The sequence below is a fragment of the Microcaecilia unicolor genome, chromosome 1, assembly GCF_901765095.1.
Source record: "Microcaecilia unicolor chromosome 1, aMicUni1.1, whole genome shotgun sequence".
Classification (NCBI taxonomy): domain Eukaryota; kingdom Metazoa; phylum Chordata; class Amphibia; order Gymnophiona; family Siphonopidae; genus Microcaecilia; species Microcaecilia unicolor.
In genome coordinates, this window is record NC_044031.1 from 317,140,153 (window position 1) to 317,159,587 (window position 19,435).

Genomic DNA, 19,435 nt, shown 5'->3' on the forward strand with positions numbered 1-19,435 from the left:
TGTCTTTATTTGAAATTTCATAAATAAAAAATTTTCTAAAAATGGAATAATATTATCAATGGGGTGGAGCTGGAGTGGGGGCGGGGCTAGGATGGGGCCCCACCAAATTGGTCTGCATAGGGCCCCGCACTTGCTAAGACCGGCCCTGAGCACAAGACTGGTCAGACATTTGGTTTTACTTTTTTAAACAGAACTCAGCTACTCTGAACGTGAGGAGGCTGCTATGGTCGCGGAAAATAACAAACTGAAGGGAACATAGATGTAAGCAGAGTGGGAAGGACACCCAAACACCCTACTGGCTAAAAACAATACAATCAAGCTAAAGGGTGGTTTCAACTGAGCAGCCTAAGAAGACAGTTTACCAAATGTGTCTACATTATCTATGTCCAAGGAGAAAGAACACTTTTTTAATGTCGATCAGGAGAGGTTTGTTTCACATCTATTTGGCAGAGCAGAAAACTGGAGAGACTAAGAGGACTGCTGTACGTAATAAGGGCTATGCATGCTCACAACTTCCACTATGTCTGAGATATGGGAGCGCTGTATTGTTTCAGCACAAGACATAGAGGGGCATAATCGAACGTGAACGCCCATCTCCATGGCGCCTATCTCCAAGGACGGATACGCGAAGGGGCGGGACAGACAGTATTTTCAAAAAAGATGGACATCCATCTTTTGTTTCGATAATACGGTTGGTGCCGGGCAAATGCATCGGATTTGGGCGGATTTGAGCTGGGCGGTATCGGTTTTCAGCAATAATGAGCTCAAAAATGAACAAATCCAAGGCATTTGGTCGTGGGAGGGGACAGGATTCGTAGTTCACTGGTCCCCCTCACATGCCAGGACACCAACCGGGCACCCTAGGGGGCACTTGTAACAATTAAAAAAAAATTAAAATACCTCCCAAGTCCATAGCTCCCTTACCTTGGGTGCTGAGCCCCCCCAAATTCCCCCCCCCCCCCCACAAACCCACTCCCCAGAACTCTACACCATTACCATAGCACTTATGGCTGAAGGGGGGCACCTAGATGTGGGTACAGTGGGTTTTGGGGGTGGTTTGGAGGGCTCCCATTTACTAGCACAAGTGTAACAGGTAGGGGGGGATGGGCCTGGGTCCACCTGCCTGAAGTCCACTGCACCCACTAACAACTGCTCCAGGGACCTGCATACTGCTGTGATGGAGCTGGGTATGACATTTGAGGCTGGCATACAGGCTGGCAAAAAAAGTTTTTAAAGTTCTTTGTTTTTGGTGGGAGGGGGTTAGTGACCACTGGGGTAGTCAGGGGAGGTCATCCCCGATTCCCTCCGGTGGTCATCTGGGCAGTTGGGGCACTTTTTGGGGACTTGTTCGTGAAAAAAAAAGGGTCCAGAAAAAGTGACCCAAATTCTCGCTTCTGGCGCCCTTCTTTTTTCCATTATTGGCCGAGCGCGCCCATCTCTCCTCGGCCGATAAACACGCCCCAGTCCCGCCTTCACCACGCCTCCAACACCCCCCTGTCAACTTTGTTTGTACCCGCGACAGACTGCAGTTGGAGGCGCCCAAAATCGGCTTTCGATTATACCTATATGGGCGCCCACGGGAGAAAGGCGCCCATCTCCTGATTTGGGTCGAAATACAGGCGTCTTTCTGTTTCAAAAATAAGCTGGATAACCACCCTGCTTGTCCATAAAGCGAAGTTTCTTACCTGAAGCAGGTATTCTCCGAGAACAGCAGGCTGGATATTCTCACATGTGGGTGATGTCACGTCGGCCCCCAGAGGATTTTAGTAAAAAATCGCAGAAGTCTCTTCTGGAGCGTTCTACCGCGCAAGGCGCCGGTACTGCGCATGCGCGAACACGATTTCCCGCCCATCGCGCGGTCACGCTCCTCAGTTGAATCCAATAGATGAAAAGAAATCAACTCCAAAGGGGAGGAGGGAGGGATTGTGAGAATATCCAGCCTGCTGTCCTCGGGAGAATACCTGCTTCAGGTAAGAAACTTCGCTTTCTCTGAGGACAAGCAGGCTGATATTCTCACGTGTGGGGTATCCCTAGCCCCCAGGCTCACTCAAAACAACAAACATTGGTCAACTGGACCTTGCAACGGCGAGGGCATAACAAAGATTGACCTATAACAAGAAACATCTAACTGAGAGTGCAGCCTGGAACAGAATAAAAATGGGCCTAGGAGGGTTGGAGTTGGATTCTAAACCCCAAATAGATTCTGCAGAACCGACTGCCCAAACCGACTGTCGCGTCGACTGTCCTGCTGAAGGCTGTAGTGAGATGTGAATGTGTGGACTGATGACCACGTTGCAGTCTTGCAGATCTCTTCAATAGTGGCTGACCTCAGATGAGCCACTGACGCAGCCATGGCTCTAACATTATGAGCCGTGACATGGCCCTCTAAAGTCAGCCCAGCTTGGGCATAAGTGAAGGAAATGCAATCTGCTAGCCAATTAGAGATGGTGCGTTTCCTGACAGCAACTCCCCTCTTGTTACGATTAAAACAAATAAACAACTGGGCGGACTGTCTGTGGGGGCTTGTCCGCTCCACGTAAAAGGCCAATGCTCTTTTGCAGTCCAAAGTGTGCAGCTTGCTTTTGCCAGGACTTGTATGAGGACGGGGAAAAAATGTTGGCAAGACAACTGACTGGTTCAGATGAAACTCCAACACCACCTTTGGCAAGAACTTAGGGTGCGTGCGGAGGACTACTCTGTTATGATGAAATTTAAGATAAGGAGCATGAACTACCAGAGCCTGGAACTCATTGACCCTAAGAGCTGAAGTAACAGCCACCAAGAAAATGACCTTCCAGGTCAAATACTTCAGATGGCAGGAATTCAGTGGCTCGAAAGGGGGTTTCATTAGCTGGGTGAGAACGACATTGAGATCCCATGACACTGGTGGAGGTTTGACAGGGGGCTTTGACAAAAGCAAAGCATGAAGCGAACAACTAAAGGCTGTCTAGAGATAGGCTGACCCTCTACACGTCGATGATAAGCACTAATTGCACTAAGGTGAACCCTTACTGAGTTGGTCTTAAGACCAGACTCTGATAAGTGCAGAAGGTATTCAAGCAAGGTCTGTGTAGGACAAGAAAAAGGATCTAGGGCCCTGCTGTCACACCAGACGGCAAACCTCTTCCATTTAAAGGAGTAACACCATTTAGTGGAATCTTTCCTGGAAGCAAGCAAGACTCGGGAGACATCCTCAGAAAGACCCAAGGAGGCAAATTCTAAGCTCTCAACATCCAGGCCATGAGAGCCAGAGACTGGAGGCTAGGATGTAGAAGCGCCCCCTCGTTCTGAGTAATGAGGGTTGGAAAACACTCCAATCTCCATGGTTCTTCGGAGGACAACTTCAGAAGAAGAGGGAACCAGATCTGACGCGGCCAGAAAGGTGCAATCAGAATCATGGTTCCACAGTCCTGCTTGAGTTTCAGCAAAGTCTTCCCCACCAGAGGTATGGGAGGATACGCGTACAGAAGACCTGTTCCCCAATGAAGGAGAAAGGCATCCAACACTAGCCTGCCGTGGGCCTGTAGTCTGGAACAGGACTTTGTGATTGAATTGAGTGGCAAAAAGATCCACCGAGGGGATGCCCCAAGCTCGGAAGATCTTTCTGGTGACAGCCGTGCTCAGTGACCACTTGTGAGGTTGCATTATCATGCTCAACCTGTCGGCCAGACTGTTGTTTACGCCGGCCAGATAAACGACTTGGAGAAACATGCCGTGTTGGCGAGCCCAAAGCCACATCTGTACAGCTTCCTGACACAGAGGGCGAGATCTGGTGCCCCTTGCTTGTTTGTGTAGTACATAGCAACCTGATTGTCTGTTTGAATCAGAATAATTTGGTTGGATAACCGATCTCTAAAAGCCTTTAGTGTGTTCCAGATCGCTCACAACTCCAGGAGGTTGATCTGAAGGTGCTTTTCCTGAAGGGACCAAGCTCCTTGAGTGTGAAACCCATCTACATGCGCTCCCCACCCGAGGAGGGATGCATCCGTTGTCAGCACTTTTAGTGGCTGAGGAATTTGGAATGGGCGCCCCCAAACCAGATTGGATCAAATTTCCACCACTGAAGTGAATTCCGAAAGTCAATGGACAGCTGGATCACATCCTCTAGATTCCCTGTAGCTTGAAACCACTGAGAAGCTAGGGTCCACTGAGCTGATCTCATGTGAAGACGTGCCATGGGAGTTACATGAACTGTGGCCCAGAAGTCTCAACATCTGCCGAGCTGTGATCTGCTGAGACGCTTAAACCTTGGAGACTAGAGACAGAAGGTTCTCTGCTCTTGGCTCGGGAAGATAGGCACAAGCTGTCTTCGTGCACAACAGAGCCCCAATGAATTCCAATTTTTGAACTGGGTTGAGATGGGACTTTGGGTAATTGATGACAAACCCTAGTAGCTCTCTTCTGAGAGCGGAATCCACCACCGCAGAATCATGAGGCAACCGAGGCCGGACGAAACTGGGTTCCCCGTGGATCTGATACTGGGATTCAGCCTTTTTGGGAATAGTTGGACAAGAAAGAGGCTTTTCCCAGTTCCTCATCAGCACTTCCCTGAGTGTATCATGAAAAGGAGCTGTGGTAGAAGGTGGAGATGGATAATCCAGGACCTCAAGCATCTTGGCCCTGGGCTCGTCCACAGTCTCCACAGGGAAGGGAATGGCCTCAGACATTTCCCGCACAAAAGATGAAAAACACAAGCTCTCCGGAGGGGAGAGCTGTCTCTGAGGTGAGGGGGTCGAATCAGATGGAAGACCTAGAGAATCCTTGGCAGAGAAAACTCCATGAGCCCCATCTTCATCAGATGAGCCATAATCGGATGGGGCTAGCAACTCAGAAAGAGCAGCCCGGATCCCAGCCCATCTCGACATGGAGGTGCGGTGACCTCGATGATGGTGTCGAGAAGTCGACTCCCCAGGAGACTCCGGTGAAGCTTCCTCCACCAAAGGCAATGGAGAGTCGACCCAGGAGGCTACCGACCCCGAACCGGAAGCGGTACCGGAGAAGGGGACCTCACCACCGGCAAAAAGCTAGGTACCACAGGAGCCTCCGGCACTGTCGGTACCGGTACCTCCGATGCCAGACGCAAATGGTGCAGCACCGCTTCCATAAAATCAGGAAAAATAGCCTTGATACGCTCGTCTACAGAAGCTGTCGGAGAAGGCTGCGGTGTCGATCCGGGCTTCAGAGGCAGAATCTGCAGAGGCTGGGGAGCCGGTACCGGGCTGCCAGACAACCTGTGCGTCGATACCTCCATAACAGAGGGAGAGCGATCCTCTTGGCATCAACGCTTCTCGGGTGCCGAAAGCCTCCACGACCCAGAGCTCACAGTACCGTGTCGAGAAGGAGAACGATGACGGTGCTTCTTGGCCTTCGCCCGACATCAAGACTCCTCAGTACCGGTGAGGAAGATGTGGAATCCACACGCTTCCTCGGGGCCGGGTCCAAGAGAGGTCGGTCCCGGGGGGCCTGCAAAGCAGGAGGCACCGAGGCAGGTGGAGACCCGCTCGATGCATCACTGCTCCCAGCGTGCATCGGTCTTTTGGCAACCTGTACCCGGTGTCCCGATGCCAACACTGCCCTCGGCGTCGACGGTACCGATGTTGACACCGACGCTGATGTACCGGATCCAAAAAGCTTTTCTCTTTGGGCCTCTCGAGAAAGCTGAGTGCGCGTTTTCATTTTTTGGCACAACTTACAGCTTTCCTGAAGATGGTCGGGCCCAAGGCACCAGGAGTGCGGATCAGCGCCAGAGATGGTCCGGTTGCAGCGGGCGCATGGCTTGAAGCCACTGGGCGTCTTCGATGACATCGCGGGAAAAATCGCCTCCGCAAAATCAAAGGACGAGATTGTGTCAGAAAAAGAGACATACAAAAAAAGAAAAAATACCCGATCGAGCGACCTAAGAACGGTCGCATGAAAAAAGGAAACTTAGAAAACGAAAAAAACTAAGAAAAAAGAAACTAAAGTGTTTTTTTTTTAAACACGAACACCTGAAAAGGGTAAAAACGAACTTCGTTTGAAGAAGAAAAAATAACTTCCACTCCGAAGGCTTGGAAAACACAAAGCGCTGATATAACAGAACTCCGTGTCTCCTCAGACGCGGAAAAGAAAGAACTGAGGAGCGTGACCGCGCGACGGGCGGGAAATCATTTTCACGCATGCGCAGTACCGGCGCCTCGCGCAGTAGAACGCTCCAGAAGAGACTTCTGTGACTTTTTAATAAAATCCTCCGGGGGCCAATGTGACGTCACCCATACGTGAGAATATCAGCCTGCTTGTCCTCTGAGAAAGAGATATAGCCAGAGTTTATGAGAAACATGAGAACAAAACACAGCCATTTGTGCAAACAAAACAGTGTCTTATTCATGGAAATGCCTATCTGAAAATTCCCATCCTATGTTCAGGTAAAAGTATCCAAGTTGGGCTTCATTTTGTAACAGCACACCTATGTGAAATGTCAAAAAAGAGCATCTTATTTTAGAAAGGCAAATAGTCAACTATCTGCCTGATAAAGTAGGCATTCAGAACCAGGTCCAATAGTGCAAAAATTCTTATGCGTAAATTTATAGCTGCTTTGAAGTTGTACATTTGTGCATGCAATCTTTCTATACACACAGGTACATCACAACTCTTGTCTATTCTCCACCCTTGGGAATGCCTGTGCACAATTCACACATGTACTTATACATGCATAGTCACCCTTGAAATTTTATAAAAACCCTTTTCATGTAAAATATGATTTATGCACCCTTCTCCCCCACAAAACAAACAAACAAACATACATACAAATTCTGTTTGGAAGGTATAGGCAACATTAAAGGAAAACAAGAACCAATTGCATGCTTTAGCCACCAACTTCCTCTAAAGACTTGTGGATTTGTCTTTTTTCCTTTGAGGCTTTAAAATATAATACAGACGGTAATAACAGGAATCTGGAATGAATGAGCATCCTTACCTTGGCAAAACCCATTATTCTAGGGAATGTCAACGTGGAACATCCTTCTGGACTCTGAGCCAGGTGGCTAAAAGGAGCATGGAAGGTGGCCTGTATTTAACACAGTAATGTAGAAAAAAATTAAGTTTAGAAATATGAAATCTAAGGTTCCAGATCTGAATCCTCTTTGTATATAGAAGACAGACCTTTTATCCATTAACAACTCTTAGAGTAATACATACTGCTGTGGTTCTCAAACATGTCCTACTATATCTGTACTGAAGGATACCTATAACGATTGTCTGAGAGACAAATTTGCACACTTTGGAGACCCAGGATAGTTTCCATATATAAGTGCTAATGATTATATGTGGAAATGCCGATCTTCACCACATCTACATATAAGTACCATTATTTATATCTGATTTCCTGCTTGCCTATTAACTATGGGAGTTTTAGTGTAATCCTACTAATCTAAAAGAACAAAAACATTTTAAAATAAACAGTCTGCTCCACGTGTACAATATCTGTCAACACAAGCATAAAACAAGTAAGCGTGGTCACGTGGTGCCTGCAACCTAACTGCCCCAGGAAGACGGAGCTCCGCTGAGACTCAGCTAAAAACTAAGCTAAAACTCCAGCATATTACCACCCTATATCACCAGGGGAACCCCGCTGTGCCTGGGTAGCTGACGGGAATTGGCAGAGTAAAAGGAACAGCGGTGGGACAGAGGGTATGCCCACGAAGAGCCAGAGAGGCCTGAAAGGTAAAACCGCGAAGCCACAAACAACACTCAAAATGGCGGAGGAGCGGGAATCCCAGCCGCCGACAGCAACAGCGGCAGGGGATTGGGCCAGAGAAATCTCCAGAACAGTAGCGACAGCACTGGAAGACCGGTTGAATAAAATACAGTCGGCGGTCAACGAGATAAATGAAAAATTCGATACACAGGCAAAGCGCTTGGACGAAGTGGAACAGAGAGTGTCCGCGCAAGAGGACGCTGCGCAGGACATGGCAAATCAAACTGTGGCCTTGCAGAAAGAAGCGGCAGCATTAAGAGAGAGAATAGACGAACAGGAAAACAGAAATCACCGCAATAACTTACGGGTGATTGGACTTCCAGAGGCGGTCCACGAGCAAGAGTTGTATCAATTCTTCAATACCTGGCTTCCGCAGCAATTGGGCATGGAGGGGAGAGCAGATGTCTGGCAGTGTGATCGGGCACACAGGATCGGAGCGAGGAGAGAAGGAGAGGCAAGGCCACGCACAGCCATAGCACATTATGTCAACTGGCTGGGAAAGGAATCGCTGCTGAAGGCCTTTAGAGCAAGGAAGGAGGCGTTGGAATATGAGGGACAGAAGATCTTGCTCTTTAACGACTATTCAACGGCTGTAGCACAAAAACGTAGAGCAATGGCCCCAGCGTGCACATCCCTGTATAAAAAAGGCATCAGATTTTCGCTCTCCTTTCCTGCCAAATTGAGAGTCTGGCACGAAGGGAAAAACTTGACATTTTCGGAGGTGGCAGAGGCTCAGGCGTTTTTGGATAAGATCAATTGTGAGGAGCCAAGGAAGAGAGCTGCTTGATGGCATGCTTCTGATCTTGCTTTTGTGCCAGTGATATGCCACATATAGGGATGTTGGAATCGCTGGGACCGCATGCACAACCACCAAAAGAGATCCAACACCTCGAAGAACTTGAGGGTGAAACTGGACAGAGCCAGGAAGGGAGAGATGAAAGGAACTGTACAGACAATACGAGTTGGACATTACTTTGCCTTAGATAACTACTACTACTATTTAGCATTTCTATAGCGCTACAAGGCGTACGCAGCGCTGCACAAACATAGAAGAAAGACAGTCCCTGCTCAAAGAGCTTACAATCTAATAGACAAAAAATAAATAAAGTAAGCAAATCAAATCAATTAATGTGAACGGGAAGGAAGAGAGGAGGGTAGGTGGAGGCGAGTGGTTACAAGTGGTTACGAGTCAAAAGCAATGTTAAAGAGGTGGGCTTTCAGTCTAGATTTAAAGGTGGCCAAGGATGGGGCAAGACGTAGGGGCTCAGGAAGTTTATTCCAGGCGTAGGGTGCAGCGAGACAGAAGGCGCGAAGTCTGGAGTTGGCAGTAGTGGAGAAGGGAACAGATAAGAAGGATTTATCCATGGAGCGGAGTGCACGGGAAGAGGTGTAGGGAAGGACGAGTGTGGAGAGATACTGGGGAGCAGCAGAGTGAGTACATTTATAGGTTAGTAGAAGAAGTTTGAACAGGATGCGAAAACGGATAGGGAGCCAGTGAAGGGTCTTGAGGAGAGGGGTAGTATGAGTAAAGCGACCCTGGCGGAAGATGAGACGGGCAGCAGAGTTTTGAACCGACTGGAGAGGGGAGAGGTGACTAAGTGGGAGGCCAGCAAGAAGCAGATTGCAGTAGTCTAAACGAGAGGTGACAAGGGTGTGGATGAGGGTTTTGGTAGAGTGCTCGGAAAGAAAGGGGTGGATTTTACGGATGTTGTAAAGAAAGAAACGACAGGTCTTGGCAATCTGCTGGATATGAGCAGAGAAGGAGAGAGAAGAGTCAAAGATGACCCCAAGGTTTCGAGCTGAGGAGACAGGGAGAATGAGAGAGCCATCAACAGAAATAGAAAACGGGGGGAGCGGGGAGGTGGGTTTGGGGGGGAAAATGAGAAGCTCGGTTTTGGTCATATTTAATTTCAGGTGGCGTTGAGACATCCAGACAGCAATGTCAGACAAGCACGCTGAAACTTTGGTTTGGATGCAAGGTGAGATATCAGGGGTAGAAAGGTAGATTTGGGAGTCATCAGCATAGAGATGGTAGGAAAAGCCATGGGATGAGATTAATGAACCAAGGGAAGAAGTGTAGATAGAAAAGAGGAGGGGACCAAGAACAGAACCCTGAGGTACGCCGACAGGCAGAATGATAGAAGTAGAAGAGGATCCACCAGAGTGAACACTAAAGGTGCAGAGGAAGAGGTAGGAAGAGAACCAGGAAAGGACAGAGCCCTGGAATCCAAGTGAGGACAGGGTATCGAGAAGTATGCTGTGATCGACAGTGTCAAAAGCAGCGGAAAGATCAAGAAGAATGAGGATGGAATACTGACCTCTGTATTTAGCCAGTAATAGGTCATTGGAGACTTTAGTAAGCGCAGTTTCGGTTGAGTGGAGGGGGCGAAAACCAGATTGTAGTGGGTCAAGAATAGCATGTGAGGAGAGAAAATCAAGGCAGCGGTGGTGAACAGCACGCTTAAGTAATTTGGAGAGAAAAGGAAGGAGGGAGATGGGTCGGTAATTAGAGGGACAAGTAGGGTCGAGTGAAGGCTTCTTAAGGAGAGGTGTGACCACAGCATGTTTAAAGGCAGCAGGGACAGTCACAGTGGAAAGTGAGAGGTTGAGAATGTGACAGATAAAAGGAATAAGAGCAGGAGAGATGGCATTAAGAAGGTGGGTGGGAATGGGATCAGAGGAACAGGTGGTACATTTTGAGGAAGAAAGGAGAAGTGTAGTTTCCTCAATAGTAACTTCAGGAAAGGGAATGAGGGGAAGGAGAGAGAGGGGAACGGACTAGTGGAGGGAGAGGTGGTGAGGTAGAGAAAGCAAGGTTTATCTTTTGAACCTTGTTGTGAAAGAATTCAGCAAGGGTCTGAGGAGATAATGAAGGGGGAGTTGGGGGAGGGGGCACCTTGAGGAGAGAGTTCAATGTGGTGAAGAGAAGTCGAGGATTAGAGCCAAGCGAGTTGGTCAGTTGGATATAATAATCCTGTTTGGCACATAAAAGAGCAGATTGGAAGGAGGTCAGCATGAACTTAAAGTGTAAGAAATCAGCAAGGGCCCGAGATTTCCGCCAGAGGCGTTCGGCGGAGCGGGTACAGGAACATAGGTAGCGGATATTAGAAGTCAGCCAAGGTTGGGGTTTTGTACGCCTTACAGGGCGGGTCATCAAAGGTGCAAGAGTGTGTAAGGCAGAGGATAGAGTATTGTTGTAAGAAGAAACAGCCTCGTTGACAGACGTGGATGGTGCCACAGTAGAGAGGAGGTTTGAAACATGGGATATGATAGAGCTCTCTAAAATAATGAGTGGAGTAAAACGGGTAGATGTGAAGCATCTGCTTACGCTTTCCAAAAATACTAGGACTAGGGGGTATGCGATGAAGCTACAATGTAGTAAGTTTAGAACGAATCGGAGAAAATCTTTCTTCACGCAATGTGTAATTAAACTCTGGAATTCGTAGCCAGAGAATATGGTAAAGGCGGTTAGCTTAGCGGAGTTTAAAAAAGGTTTGGCTGGCTTCCTAAAGGAAATGTCCATAGACCATTATTAAATGGACTTAGGGAAAATCCACTATTTCTATGATAAGCAGTTTAGAATGTTTTGTACTTTTTTGGGATCTTGCCAGATATTTGTGACCTGGATTGGCCACTGTTGGAAACAGGATGCTGGGCTTGATGGACCTTTGGTCTTTCCCAGTATGGCAATACTTATGTACTTATGTAACTCCTTGCCAGAACCCCTGAAGCTACCCACAAGCCTACCAAATAAGAAAAAAGGTGCCCGTGGCCATACCACATCTTCAACACAGATCAGTGGACCAGGAAACATAGCTTTGATCTTATCTGGCGTATAGTACCATCTATTTAATACTTTATATGCATTTTCCTTAACTAGAACACATAAGGAATCTTTCTTCACTTCCAGGCATATCACCATCCACTCATTCACACTCAGTTCGAACCCCAAATCTTTTTCCCACGCCAAAAAAATAAAAGCGTTAATAAAACCCATTTCCCCATATGAAGCGGTATAAGTGGGAAACGGTCCCTCTAAGTGTCCCTAATCAGGCCCATAGATTTTCCAAATGCATAGTTTCATCCGGGTCAACCCTCAACCACCCCTGACTAGAAATATAATGCTTTACTTGCAAATACGAGAACATGCCCGTATGTGTTAACCCATGAGACGCCTGAAGTTCTTCAAAGGAACGCATTTCCCCGATATCCAAGAAATCTCAAAATTTAGTAAGACCATGTCGGGCCCAGTCGACAAATACTACCCGCCCATGATCTTTGCCAGAATTTTAACATCTGTATTTAGCAGAGAGATCAGTCGATTGGAACCACAAACCACTGGATCTTTCCCAGGCTTCAATATCACCGAGATCCCTGCCTCATGCATACTAGTCGGTAAGGAGTGGCATTCAAAGCATGCATTTCCCACCCTTCTCAGAAGAGGACCTAACTCAGCTATAAAAAGCTTATAAAACTTTGCAGTATATCCATCCACTCCCAGTGCCTTTCCCCCTTTAAGACCTTTAACCACATTTAAAATCTCCTCAAAAGCTGTAGGGGCTTCCAACTGCTCACGATCAGCTATTTCCAAACCCATCAACCCATCATCTCTAGTCAAAAACTCTTGAATCTGAGTTCTTAACTCCATCTCCTCTAATATACAGATTAGTGTAGAACTGAACAAATTGTTCTCAAATCTCCGTGTCACTATAATAGAGGATATCCCCAGTCCCCTTGATTTTAGTGATAGTATAGGTAATCTGATGTTTTCTAATATATCGAGCAAGCATTCTGCCCGCCTGATTACTAAATTCACAGAACCTCTGTTGGACCAATCGTCTGCGAAATTCCATCTGGTCCACCTGAATCCGCTGCAGTTCTGTTCTACAAGCTAGTGGTAAAATGGCTGGATCTCTCCCCTCTTGGTGCAATGTCTCTAGACCCACTAATTGCATGCAAAACTCTTTCTTTCCCCACTCCCGCTTCCTTCTTGCGCCCCACTTAATATGTGCCCATGCACCACCACTTTCAGAGCATCCTAGAGAGTCCCATCAGATACTACACCTGTGTCATTAAATTCCAAACAATTTTTAATTACCTCACGTATCTCTGCACATACCTCCGCATCCCCAGCATAGACTCATTTACTCTCCAGAAAGTGCAACGTCTCTCACCATTCAATCCTCTCAATATCGGTATCCTGCACATGACCCCACAAAGCTCAACTGCACCAGATCATGTCTATTCTTGTATAGGTCTGTTGTGCATGTGAGTAAAAGGAGTAGGAGCGTTGTCCCAGATCTTGCAATCTCCATACATCCAACAAGTCTAAATCTTTAACCAAGTGCAGAAATTTCTCTCTGTGAGCCAAGCTGCCCCACCCCTCCCTTAGAATGGTCAAAAGCTGTTAATGATTTAGGTTAAAATCACCTCCCAGGACCATGTGTCCTGAAGAAAATGAGAAAGGTCTTCCTGTAAATAACCAAAAAAGTCCCCATGACCCACATTTGCAGCATACAGATTAATAAAAGTCACTTGTTGCTCAAAGAGATGTCCCTTAACTGCCAAACATCTCCCTGAATCATCTGTAAATATATTCTCTTTAATAAGGGGGACACCTGTTTTGATATGTATCACTAAGCCCCCAGTTTTACTCCCTCTGGAATCAACTACACAAAACACCCACTATAATCTCTGTGTTGGGGCAATAGTCCATATTTTTTTTAATGTGTTTACTGAAGCATAATTACATCCCAATGTAGACGTTTCAGCTCTCTAAAAATAATATTTCTTTTTCCTGGATCATTTAAACCATTTACATTCCCATAAGGCCACCCATAAACCCAACCTAACCCTCCTCCCTCCCCTCCCCCCCAACCCCATTCCCCCTAGTTAACTGACCATTACCCCCTTCGGCCAGTAATCTCCCTGAGGAAGTGCATCACCGCTGGAGTAGGTCTCACAAACATACTTTCTATACACCCATCACCTCCTGTCACACTGAACTAAACAGGTAAACTAGTAACTTCATCCACTGCTTTCAATCCTGCACTCCACTTCTCCCCTTATCCATACATCCAATCCATCCATCACACTCACACATTCCCCTTATAAATCAAACCCAAAATGACTGTGCATTTTGTCCTCTTGCTGAACTCTGCTATGGAACGTCATCGCAGCCACTAAATATAAATCAGTCCAAAACAGAGTATGAGTCAAGTTGTTGCGCCCCTCTTGGACTGTGACACTGATGTATGGCACCCTCTATCAGAGTGAACTTTCTGCCAAGTAGATTTCTGTGGAGAAGGTAACAGAGAAGTGCTTCCACTAGCCACCTGGACCGTCAAATCTGAGCAACTCAACTCCGATAGGGCTTTCCATACCTCAACCGTAGTTTGAGCCCTGTGTGTCTGGCCACCTACAGTAAGTAGTAATCCAAATGGATAAAGCCACCGGTATCTCAGTCCAGACTGCTGCAAGTACTTTGTAATGTCTCTCAGGTCCCTGCGACGTTGAAGTGTGGCCTTAGCCAAGTCTTGAAACATTATCACGAGGCACAGACTCCCTCTGGGGTCCCAAACGTCTGTGGGCTCTGTCCAGTTGTATAGTACCTGTCCCAGAGTCACCAGGTGTATTCTCACCAGTAGCCAAGAGAAAGGTGCATATCTCCTTTACTACTTGGGCGCTATTCTTTATATTTATCTTCTTCAGGTATCCCCTTAAAATGTAAGTTACACCGCCGTGATCTATTCTCTAGATCTTCCAGCACCAATTGCAAGTCAGTCCTTGTCTTTCTCTCCACTTTAAGTTCTGCTCTTAATGCCTGTATATCACCATCAAGGCCTTCCATCCTCTCTTCTGATTGCTCCAGGTAATTAACAATCTCTTTCACCAGTCCAGAGCTCCGATATAGCTGACTGTATATCCTTCCGAACTGCTAACATTTCTGCTTTCAACTCCTGAAACCAACGGGCTACATCATGCTTTATAAGATCTCCATCATTCTCGACAAACTCTGCATGGTCTGGATCCGAATCCATGTCTATCTCTGCCATCTTGTTCCGGAGCGTCGCAACTTTCTGCAATGCTCTCTGCAGTATATTTAAACGTATCAAGCTTTTTCCATGCAGCCATCACTCACAAGGCACCAAGGGTGAGTACAAAGGATAATCTACTTTTAATTTCAGGCGTATTTTTGTTTTCTTTTCCCGCTCCAACGGAGCTAAAGAATCATGCTGCCATCTCTCTGTGCGGACATCACTTCCTCGGCTACCAGATTTTTAACTGCACCCTGGAGTTGGATCAGTTTACCTCCTAGTCTAGAATTTGAGGAAGGAAATGATAAAAGATTTACCACTGATCCACAACATAACTGTCTTTTCTGCATTCAAATAATTCAGAAATAGTAGACGTAGCTGGAAAAATAATTTGATCATCATCTGCACAGTTGTTGTAAGACAAATTCATAGATGAGTAGCTCTCCCAAAGGACAATGAGGGAGAAACCCTGTGGGACCCCACAGCTGGGTTTCCAAAAGGGAGAGTTCTCGTTGTTACAGATCACATTGTAATTTCTATTTTTTAGAAACGAAGAAAACAAATCATAAACCCTACCAGAAAGGCCAATTTGACTCAATCTAAGTAATAAGTAATCGTGGTCAACCACATCAAAGGCACATGGTAACTAACAGCATGAGGATAGAAGAAATATTTATTTATTTGCTGCATTTGTATCCCACATTTTCCCACCTATTTGCAGGCTCAATGTGGCTTACATTATGCCGTTATGGTAATCACCATTAACGGAATGATAATACAAAGAAGTGGTACAATCAAGATACATGAAATATCACTTAAATTAGATATGAAAGGTAAAAATCAATATAATTTTGTAGCAGGTGCATAAAAATAGAATAGTACATATAAAACATTTAATATTGTAAATATCCTTATCAACTCAATTCTGAAATGAGAGCTAAAAGGCAGGTTTCTGTGCTATAGTATTTTCTGAATCTAGATTGACAACTGAGCATATCAAATGAATTCAAATATTCCTGAAGCTGAGACTCTACAACAGATTAAGATATCTGGGCCAAAAAAGAATATTTCTGATAGGTCTACAGTTCGAACACTCAGCTGTAGACTTAAGTCAATCTTTAACTATAGGAAGAAGAATTATAGAACTTATACTGGCTGGATAATAGCCCCACCGTAGCATCAGATTGACCAGACGTAATAACCAAGAGATTCCCTCATTTGGGAGATAATTCAACATAGAAGCACAATAACCTTTACTAAAAGATGCAATAACCTGAGACAAGATGGCGTCTGAGTAGGAAGTTGTTGCAGGCTGTTCCTCTACCCCACCTTAGCTTCGTTTGAGTTTCTTCTTACCTTTCTTAGTTCCCTTATGCCTAAAAGAAGGGGAAAGCAGAGGGTTTACCCTGCTGCTCCTGCTATTCCCTTGGTGGGACTGTTGGACTGCTTTGCAATCCCAGGTGAATTAACTGGGCAGATATCTTCGCCGCGGGTTAGAGAGGAGGGGGATGAACCGCTCCCCCCACTTGAAGTTGACACCTCCTTCAGCCCAGAAATGTGGAGTCCCACGACGATGCCGGCAGCCTTGCTGTGTGGGCGTCCTGGATAGGCGAGACCTAAGGAGCAGTCGCTTGCTCCAGGTGCAGGGGCAGTCCAAAGTAATGGAGCACCGAGTACAGCAATGCAGGTTTGTGTTGTTCAATCTTCCGTCGTGGAATTAGGAGCAGAAACAGAGGAGTTGATTGATTTGGGAGGTGAAGGAGCCCAGATAAAGGTACTTCAACAATTTAATTCTTTGCTGTTGAAAAAACCGGAAGTGATCACCCTAGAGATGATTTGGGACGCTTTGGTGAGTTTGGAAAATACGTTCTCTAATAAAATTTCTACATTGGTGATGTCTACTCAGTTAATTCCTGAAAAAATTGTTGAATTGGAAACTAAGATACAACAATCAAAGTCTTTTGAACTTTCAACTAAGTCTGATATTGTTAAACTTAAGGATGGACAAAGTGCTTTAACTGAGGAGAATTTATTTTTAAATCTGTTTATTGACGTATCACGTGACATATACATTCATAATGTTTCAACAAATAACAATACTAATACAACAGACAACTATCGATCCTTCTTCAAACGTCAAATCATTTTCGTCTTTTATCCCCAAACAACCCACCCCCCTACTCTCTCTTCAATATTTTATCCTTTTCCCCCTCCCTCCTCTCCAACCATTTCACTGTAACCAAAATATTTACATTTGTATTGTTAAATGAGCAGCAAAATAAAATGGTAAGTTCAACTTATACTCATATTGTGTGGTATTTATTGGTATTGTATCTAAATTCCTTCCCTCCCCCCTCTTACCTATGGGTAAACCCATTCTTGTACATTTAGAAATTCAGTGTATTACAACAGCCAATATACTTATATATTACATTTTTAAGAATGTACCCAATTACAACATATGTATTATTTGGCAAAATTCCAATAAAGTATGAATCGTGAACCAAACACTTTAGCCATTATTTGGTACTGCCCTGTTACATTGAGCTCTAACTCCACCCCACCCTACATTGTGATTCAGCAAATCAACAGTTTTATTGGCCACCAAGCAGGAGAAGCACATCCATCCATTTATTGCCCCTATTACTATCCTACCCCCAACCCTCCCCCTTACTATCTACCTCCTCTTCCTTCCCACCCCTACCCTCCCAAACTAAGGAGACCTCTAAAAGTTAACATATAATCTGTTCCCACCCCCCAGAATCAAAGGGAATTGAGTACCATACTTCTACCTCTTGTATGTAGTGACTGAATGTATGGGCCCCAAATGTCCAAAAATGACTTCCTCCTCTTAGAAGAGCCTCTTACCCCCCGGCGTTCAAAAAGCATCAGCTCATGGAACCTGTTTCTCCAGTGCCAGAAATCCGGGAGAGAACTGCCTACCCACTGACTGAGAAGCAGTCGCTTACCAACCAAGCAGGCTTTACGAACCAAATGCTTCCCAGACGTACCCTGCAAGGCAAAGATCTCATACTTGTCCAGCAGTATTCCTACCGGTGAACATACAATTTTTGAACCCAGCAACAAGAACAAATAATGCAAGACCGCTGTCCAAAAATGCTGTACCTGGTAACACTCCCACAAACAATGGATTAAAGATCCCGGTAGCCTCCCACACTTCTCACACAAAGGATTTTCTACCCTGCCCATCTTAAAAAGCTGAGTTTTTGTAAGGTATGCTCTGTGAAGAATTCGGTACTGGCATTCACGGAGGCCCGCATTGCCTGTCATTTCCGGTATCCGAGATGTCATTTTATCAAAGTCCAAGGACAGTCCTGGTCTTGCTAAATCTCGAGCCCAACGCATTCTTATCAACTCTCTATCCTTCATAAGTGGCAGTTTCCCCAACAACTGGTACAACCTTGAGACCGAAAGCCGAGCCGTTCCCCCTCCTTCCAAAAACTGTTTCACCTTGTGACAATGTCTGGATCCTAGAGCCTCCGGATCTAAGGACCTCACATAATGTGCTATCTGACTATAGGCAAATATATTGTTCATATCGTAACCGATACCCAAAGCTCCCAGGTTTAACAACGTCCCCTGCTCATTCAAAAGATGTTCCAAACGACTAATGCCCAACTGCCCCCAAGTTTGAAATGTCCTATTATCTATCCCAGGCATGAAAAATAAATTCCCACAAATTGGTAACATGTCCGACGTTTCTGTCTGCAAGCCCCAAATGCCCATCAGATCTTTCCAAAGGGTTCGCAAAGATGCCAGCAGCAAGCTATTCCTCAGATGCTCTGGAATGCAAGCTCTAGGTGCCTGTAACAGAAAGTAGAAATGACAAGGGGCAAAGAACTGTCCTCCTATTTTTTTTAGGCGTGTAATCTTCTCGGTCAAAAAAACAATCCCCAAAATACCTCAGAAAACATGCCCTATTATAACATCTCAAGTCTGGTAACCCCAGCCCCCCCTCTTTCCAGTGACCCATCAACAACAGTTTAGCCTTTTTCCTTCCCCAGCAGTACGATATAGTAATTTAAGGTCTCGTTGACATATGAGGACTGGCAGTAATCTCAAACAATACAGCCACCGGGGAATTCTACCATCCGAAACAACTGAATGCGGCCATATAGTGTGAGGGGCAGAGTCACCCAGCTGTTCAATCGCACCTCCGTTGCACCTAACAGTCTGTTTACATTTAGGCAATATATATCTGATGAATTCATGGACAGCCAAATTCCCAGATAGCAAAACGACTCCTGTACCCACTTAAGAAGAAAGGTCCGTCCCCATTCCCTTTTCTTCTCCTCTTGAGAGGCCAATGCCAAAGATTTTGTATAATTAAGCTTAAACCCTGCTTGAAAAAGTTCTAACAGAGCCGGGAGTGACTGCAGGGGCTGTGTCAGGTGTACTAGCAGGTCATCCGCGAAGGCAGACAATAAAAATTGTGAGAGTCCTATCGGTACCCCCTTTATCTCTGGATGGGATTGTATTGCTCTAACCAGGGGATCTAAGGACAGGACAAATAATAAGGGAGAAAGTGGGCAACCTTGCCGTGTGCCTCAAAAGATATTAAATGAACGGGAGCGCACCCCATTTACCCAGACATAAGCTGAAGGCTCCAAATATAGCACCCTAATGGCATCTAAAAAAGACCCCT

General features: G+C 45.8%; 1 protein-coding gene across 3 annotated transcripts in view; it reads right to left on the bottom strand.

Annotated features, from left to right (window-relative positions):
- Positions 1 to 19,435, bottom strand: part of ECI2 (enoyl-CoA delta isomerase 2) — a 192,431-nt gene that overhangs the window by 50,330 nt on the left and 122,666 nt on the right. For all 3 annotated transcript variants that reach the window (XM_030208681.1, XM_030208688.1, XM_030208698.1), the window contains exon 8: positions 6,953 to 7,042. In XM_030208681.1, the coding sequence (XP_030064541.1) occupies positions 6,953 to 7,042 (90 nt within the window). The remainder of the gene's footprint in view (positions 1 to 6,952; positions 7,043 to 19,435) is intronic.